Source organism: Cyprinodon variegatus, unplaced genomic scaffold (assembly GCF_000732505.1).
Source record: "Cyprinodon variegatus isolate N-32 unplaced genomic scaffold, C_variegatus-1.0 Scaffold71, whole genome shotgun sequence".
NCBI lineage: Eukaryota > Metazoa > Chordata > Actinopteri > Cyprinodontiformes > Cyprinodontidae > Cyprinodon > Cyprinodon variegatus.
The window spans coordinates 156,179-164,351 of NW_015150524.1; the positions used below are offsets into that span (position 1 = coordinate 156,179).

At 37.8% G+C, this 8,173-nt stretch overlaps 1 protein-coding gene across 1 annotated transcript in view; it reads right to left on the minus strand.

Annotated features, from left to right (window-relative positions):
• Positions 1-6,598, minus strand: part of tinagl1 (tubulointerstitial nephritis antigen-like 1) — a 29,356-nt gene extending 22,758 nt beyond the window's left edge. The window contains exons 1-2 of the mRNA XM_015372267.1: positions 6,464-6,598; positions 664-959 (exon numbers count right to left, since the gene is read on the minus strand). Coding sequence (XP_015227753.1) covers positions 664-952 — 289 coding nt within the window. The 5' untranslated portion in view covers positions 953-959; positions 6,464-6,598. The remainder of the gene's footprint in view (positions 1-663; positions 960-6,463) is intronic.
• Between the last annotated feature and the right edge of the window lie 1,575 nt (positions 6,599-8,173).

Here is an 8,173-nt window from a genome sequence, read left to right on the forward strand (position 1 = left end):
ATTTAATCCTAACAGGAAGTTTAGGAAAAGATCTGTGCTTATATTTCATTTCACACCTCAGAAGAACCTCTACCTTACCTATCAATGAACACACACCTGCTTCGATCCCTCTGCCTCATCTGTCTATCCTGCCTTCCACATGACCAACATTCCTTCCTCTGGTTCAACCTTAACACCCCTCCTCCTCATTCCAAGTTAATAAGAAGCCCACTGTTTCCTGCACTGCTCTCTGTCACTGAAGGTTTTTGCTCTGAGTGGCAACTTCTGCACCTCTGAGAGAGCAGCAATGAACATGATAATAGAGTCCAAAAGCAACCACATGCACAGTATACACTGAAAACCAAAAAAATAATCTCTAAGCTTATTACTTCAATGGCTTATTAGTTTTGATGAACAATTTGGCTGCAACACTCTGATCTCTACTAGCCTCCCAATTAGCCCATCGGTCTATATTAGTTTCTGTTTAATTAATCTTGCATTAAAGGCATTGTGTCTACAATCCTCCCATCCTCAAAGAAAAAAAATACTGTGCCACATCCATGTAGCACACTGCATGGTGCTGCAGTTACATCAGTTTGTGGTTTGATCATGTTGTAACCACAAATGTAATCACGTATTATTAAAATGGAAATACTAGGTGTTAAAAAGAACCTGGAAACATACCAATGAATGGGGGCTCAATGCCCAGACAGTGACCCCAGAAGTCCGGGCAGCAGTCAGAGATGGTTCGGTTGCAGAACAAGTCACAATAGCAGATTGTGTCCAGGTAGGGTACAGTGCAAAGGTCATCTCTGCCAGGGCAGCAACCTCCTCTTCTCTCACAGTAGGAGCCATGAGGGTCTCTGATGCCAGCAGCATGCAGAGGGCTGGCCAGCTCCCTTTTGGTTCTGCCCGCCGTACCTTCCTTCACAAGCTGGAACAGCACCCACGCAGTCAAAAGAACAACACGCATGATTGATCTGTAAGAAAAGAAATGGAAAGAAAGTATTTCTTAAAAATGTAACTTTTATTTTACCCAAGAATGCTTTTAAGAGCTTGTAATTAAACAGATATTCTTGTAGTCAAACAGATTTAAACTCATTAATTATTCTCCCCCTCACATATCCATTGAGTTTTAAGATGACAGAACACACACAGGATTACAAACATTTCACTTCGATATTGGCTAAAAGATTAGAACACATCCTCCCATACATAGTAAAGTCAGACCAAACAGGGTTTATAAAGGAAAGACGAACCAGAGACAATATTAGATGATACAAAAATACATTGCTTTGAGATAAACCGTATTTTGTAAGGAACGTAGCCTTATTTGCAGATGATACCTTAATCTATTTGGCAAAACCTCAGGAATCTCTCCCAGAATTATATAAATCTTTGATGGAGTATGGCAAATTTACTGGTTATAAATTGAACTCCCTCAAATCCTAGGTTTTAATTTTCAAATGTTCGCCTAGTAATAATATTAAAGAAACATTTGAAATAAATTGGGACATGAAATCATGTAAGGGCTGAACACCCTGTCAGGTACAAGCACCTAAAAGATTAGAAAAAAAGGAGACAAAGACATGGGGAAAATTGTTGCTGCTAATTGTGACCCTCTAATGATCAGGATTAAAAATGTCTTATCCAGATGGAGTCTTATAGCCTATCTAGGGCTAAGGCAAAGAGTTGAGGCCATCAAAATGATGTTTGGTCCCGCTCCTTTTCAAAGCATGCACTGAAACCTGTGGTAAATAACTCCATTGTTTTATATGGGATTTACGTTGCTATGTAATGATAGCTTCATGAGCTGTCATGACACGTTTCGACACATTTGCTAACTGTATTCATACTGTCACTGAATACTGACCCCTGCTGGACATTTAAAATCACTACAGGCAGTCATTGAGGTGGTACACGAATAGAAATACCTTGGAATTGATGATTCCCTCACCTTCAAACCTTTTATTGATAAACTTGTGAAGAAATTAAAAGTTAAACTGGGCTTCTTCTTTCGTAATAAGACATGTTTTTCTTTTGGAGTAAAAAAGTGCCTTGTGTCTGCCACATTTTTATCGGTCTTAGATTATGGTGACCTTTTTTATAAGAATTCTTCTTCTTCATGTCTTTAAATGTTGGACTGTGTTTACCATGCTTCATTAAGGTTCATCATAAACTGTAGAGCCATGACATCACTGTGACCTTTACTCTCAGGTGGGATGGCCTTCCCTCTCTACGAGAAGGCAGTGTCATTGCTACAATTTTATTTACAAGGCCTTTCTTGGATTACTGCCCTCTTACATTTCTACCTTTCACAGAAAAGCATGGCTTCTTATGACCTGAGATCCAACGATCAGCTGTTGCTCACTGTTCCTTTTGCCCGCAGAGAACTAGGGAAGAAAGCCTTTAGCTACGTAGCTCCTTGTGCGTGGAACTTTTTACAAAGAAGCTGGAAGTTGACTGAGTTTTTATCTTTAAATGCTTCTAATTTGAAAGTGAAAGGATTTGAAGCAGCCTTAATGATCTGTAATTGTTTTACTTGATATGTTTTTTTTTATGTACCTGTCATTTAATTTAATATATCTCTTTTTTATTATGTAACTTTGCTGCCTCTTGGCCAGGACTCCCTTGATAAAGAGGTTTTAATCTGAATGGGATTTTTTTCCTGGGTAAATAAAGGTTAAACAGGCAGCCTCAGACTAAACTGACACTGATTTGATGACCTATAATATGATTCAAGCTGTTTTTTGTTATTTTTTATTTTTTGTTTTTTATTTTTTTAATAAATATTCTTGTTGTTTTTTGTTGGTGTCCTTCATTGTTGTGATCCTACAAGAAAATTAATGTGAACATGTGAACTGGGGTGTTTGTGGACTAGGATATATTTATTGAAAATACAGTAAGAACAGTAAACTAAGAGTGAGTTTGAAATCAGTTTGAATTCAGATAAGTTGAGTGATGACTGAGAGGAACAGAATGACTCAACAAGAAAGTTAAAACAAATATGAGATCAAAATTGTGTCACTGGTCCCACTGAAACCTCTCTTTTGCTCTGATGCTGCTCAGTATTTTTTGATTAATTTAAAAATACACAGCAAAGGATCAGACATTTTTGCCAGATGTGTTGCGTTGACAGATGCGCTTATAAGCACAGGATGTGGAAGGGGAAAAGAAGGGAGAGAAGAGGGTTTAAAAAAAATCCTCCTTTAAATTGGAAGGAGATAACAAGTAAACGCCTACCACAAAGAATGTAGATAGTAACTGGTAGACTTGAGGTACAAGAAGTTACCTCTATGAATATATATATATGTCCGCCCAAGTTCAGAATGGGCATACATTCTACAAACATATTTTTGACATGATGATAACAAAATCACATGGCATAGTAATCTGTGGTGGTGATAACAATGTAAGATTAAACATATTGGAAGACACCTCTAAGCAGCCTTTAATTAATTACAACAAACACACCCACAAAACTGAAGTTGGGGCTAAATCAGCAGTTCATGCTCCAAAAAGAATTAAAAGAGATTTGTCCCTTTTTTCCAGATTTCTCTTTCAAACAACCAAGAAAAGCTTCAGCTAAGTATGAAAATGCACTCAGCTAATAAAGTGTTGGTTAACGGTTGCTAAATGGTAGAAACACAGAGTGCTTTAAAGGGGCTGACAGGTAGCAAGGATCATTGAAGGTGACCATCTCCTCTTTTTACATAGTGTCTTTTTATAAAAAAAAAAAAATGTTTTCTTTTATAATAGTTTATCCAAGGCACAGTTGTTTGAATGTGCTTACATGTTGCTCTTTTTAAGATTGACAGGAATTGATACATTATTATGTTTTGGATGGACTTGAGAGGGTGTTGGCTTCAATTTTCTGACTGGGTGAGTCAATGCAGACTAGAGGAAATACCCTGCTGCTTACATAAATAGCCTTCTCAATTGTAAAATCAAGAATGTGCTCACAATAAACAGTATGCCCATAATAGCCAAGCCGTAACCTCCTGAATGCTTCTTTATTCATCAAATACACACATACAAAAACATAAAAGGGAATGGTGGCCTGGGATGGGCAGGAGGCAGCGTCAAAAGCCCCTCAGATTCAAAGTAGTGCAATAAAATACCCACCAGACCAGACTTTCATGGGGAAATTTGTAAAGGTAACCTTCATCACAATAAGGATTCGCTAAAGTATTAAAAATCTTCACCACTGCTATTAGAGAAAATATTTACAAGCATTTTGATACAATATACTTAAAAAGTTCATATCAAGCTTTAAATGTTGTAGATGTTATTATTCCTAATGCAAAAGGCAAATTTATTTATTTTTCTTTTCTTAGATTAGATTTTTAGATTTTATTAACCTTTTATACATATTTTACATACCTGTTGTTTTTAACATGGAAAATATTACATGATTTCTTTAAAGAAACACAGAAGGTTAATATCTTACTGCCTCCAGTCATTTTGGAACAGATAATCTGGATACAAAACAACTGTCTCTTTATAAGCTGACCCTGTAATTACTGATCAGTCACATCTTATAGGTTTGAAATGCATTAAAAGGAATATAATTCAGATTTTTTTTTTATGTAGAACAATGCTGTTATCCTGTCTATAAAGGACAGCTCAACCCTTTTCCAGAGCCAACATCTAGCATTTGAAAAAATGGATCTAGAGGAGGTGATGCCTGGCGGACCAAGGAAAATCAAAGTAGGGATGAGAACAGTCTGGGCAAGATTGAAAGATGGATTGACACCGGCAATGACATGGTTTTGACAGCAACAAACACGCATGGAGAGTGATCACAGTGATGATAGTTTTACAATGGAGCTGTCATTTAAGATGGAGTACTTTCCAGACAGGGGAAACAGATGTTCTACAAAAACAAAGCAGTTAACTAACAGTGAATTATCAGTAATATTATCGGATTTATTGACAAACTATCCACTGATCAAATATAAAATCATCTGCACCTCCTCTTACTCAGTAGAATACTACTCCTTGTTTTTAAAATGTACACAGTGCTGCTTTAACTTCTACTTCAGCCAGATAGACAATAGCTTAGAACATGACCATCAGGAATCTCAAGGAGCTGCAGCTGTAGACATGATACAACACTGTAGTCTAAGCTGTTCCTCGAACTCGCAAAAATCCCCACGTGCCCATTTTTTTCTACTTCTAATGCATATGATTTTATAACCCAATATTAAGCTGCCTGTATCACACACAGGCAACATGATGAAGATATACAGTAATACGTTATTTACTTTAAGGAAGAGTGGTCATGATATATGGCATGGCTGCAGTGGCTAAAATAAATCAGGACATTTTTATGAAATCTTTCTGAAAGAATTCAATTTTGTTTTTTTGACAAGGCAATTTTTCAACGTTTTTTGTTTGAAATGTTTATATTGCTTTTTTATTGTTTATATTTAGCCATTCAATTTACTTCACCATGGCTCAAATACAAATATTGTAACTAATTCAAATCCATCATTAGTGAAATTGTAACATTTTCTTTCATTTGTTGAAAACAAAGCTTTATTTCACTCCCACTTGTTTAACAAAAGCTGCCATATGGTTGACCAGAGGTCAGGACAGCTGCTGTAGCCAAGCTACTGCAGCCACAGGGCAGATGGACCCTTCGCACCGACAGCCATTCACACAAATACATGTGTAGGCACATTTTTACCCAACAGAAGCACAGGTTGTTACTGTGCAGAAGGAGTAAAGGTCATAGGTAACATGCCAGACAGTAATTCTTAGCAGCAGAATTACTGTCTGGCACATTCATGGTTTTAAGACTAAATTTCTTTTTAATTTAGATATTTTGAAATGCTTTAAGCTATTTTTTTTACAGAATAAGTACTGAAAGCATCATATCAAAATACTCACAACTCTAAAAGAGTAAATATAAAGTATGGTTTTGGTAGATGTTGGTATCCACGTCACTGTTTTACTGTCATTGTTGATACCACAGCAACACCCATGAGATAACTCTCTGTACAGTATCTGGGTAAAAGACCTTCCTGAAGTTTTTCCAGTCCTTTCTGTAAAAAAAACCCAACACAAATGGCTAGTGGTCTAAAAGTTTTCCTCAAGTTTTTTAAAAAACAAAAAGGTGAGTGAAATTATTACAGCCCGGAGTTGCACTGGGGGACCAGACAACCAAAAGCACAAACTGGTTCTTACAAAACTGCTAATTTTTAACTCATTTTTCTTTCCATCATTCATCTGCTAGACTGTTCAGCTGCACAAACACCCAGAAAGTAAATAAATCATAGCAGAAAAGACTTGAGTAATATATATTGAGTCATAACTTACACTAAAAGAAGACAGAGTTTAGCAAATGCTTTTAAATCCTTTTACCAGAAGATCTTCATGTAACTTGAGAACAATGTTTGCCATTAAACCTGCGGTTGCACCTGCCTGGGATCAGCCATAACACACAAACCTGCCACAGTAAAGCAAAATCAGTTTTTACCTTTTAATGAAACAGAAATCTGGTGTTTATAATCCAATAGAAACGTGCAAGGTTTTGTCGTTGCGAGGCTCAGGAAGTCATTCACAGGTAGTGAGAGTTTCAAAGGACAGTCCTCCTTTCTCTTCTTCTTTCGCAGAATCTACTCTGTCAGACTCTGTCTCCTCTATATACAAGCAGCACAGCTAACCACTCCCCCAACACCCCCTACCTCCTCCTCCAGGCCTGGTCCCCTGCTTATTGCATTCTAACTTTTCCTCTCCCACTCACAGAGTCTCCTTTTTGTTGTTGTCCACTAACTTCTCAGCTTGAATATTAATTTGAAACTTTCTTCACCATATTGTCCAGGAACCTCGTAGTAAAATGCACTAAAGTGCATCTAAACTAATTATGCTTTGAACTCGAATCAGCCTTAAATGTTGCTATTATTTTGTTATGTTGAAGCCTTTCAGAGATTCCATATAGTGGGTTGGTTGCCTACCTATAAGCGGTGGCCAATTATGAAGATATTTAGGATGGAATCCTGATTTTGTGATTTACTTAGTTACACCAAGATTGGTTCCCCTATCAAACTAGGCACGCCATAATAATATAAAAATTATTAGTTTGTGTATATTTTGCCTTCTGTTTGGGGCAACAATGGCATCGGGTGCAGTAGCTTGCCCTGCAACCGGAGGGTTGTCGGTTCGAGCTCCAGATTTGGCATTTAGTGTTGTTGTGTCCTTGGGTAAGGCACTTCATTTGCATTGACTATTGATGGTGGTCAGAGGGCCCGGTGGCGCCAGTGTACGGCAGCCTCGCTTCTGTCAATGAGCCCAGGGCAGCTGTGGCTACAATATAGCTTGCCACCATCAGTGAATGAGTGTGCGCATGAATGGGTGAATGACTGAATGTAGTGTAAACTGCTTTGGTCAATTCTCCTGACTTGAAAAGTGCTATATAAGGACAGGCCATTTACCATTTTTACCATTTCTGATAGGGAGTGTGGTGGATGTAAAACTGTGTGTGTTTGTGCTGAATGGGTGCATGCAAGTAAATTCGTTGCTTGGAGGTGCACAGTGTTTTGTGTAGTAACCATTTTAGTCATCACACAGTACCCATGAGCTGCAGAGGGTGGTTGATTCATTTAAAACAAGGGCTAACCCCAATGTAGCGATATACCCCACACAAGTAGGTCAGTGAAGCAGAAGAGCAACAGACACAAGGGAAAAGAGGCATCCTGAACCCCTAAAACTAAAGCCGGCAAACGGCGGTGGATTTAAAAAATTTCACATATAGGTTTGGGGGGCAAAGGATGCTTAAAATTGGACCAAATCGCTGAAGCACATGAGTAAATCTCTTAGATGTAATTGTATTGAGCATCCAAAAAAGCCATTTTGTTGTTGAGAAAAACAGATGTTTTACAAAACAAAAAACAGTGAATAAACTCAAAAAAGGACTGAAATTACCATTATTATACATTACCATACATTAACGTCTGTCCAAAATCTTAGTCATCAGGGTAATGGCAACTACAAAACAGGCTTTAATCAGAGGCAACTGGACTTTCTGAAGACATTTCAACACCCATCCAGGAGTCTTTGTCAATCCTGTCGACTCGCACTCAAGCTGACAGAACTGGCCGGTTGTATGAGTCTGTATTGATCATACAGACTCCTTTTGGTCATCTTTTTTTTAGCAGAGCTTAAGGCAGTGATCGCTAAGCATGGGAGA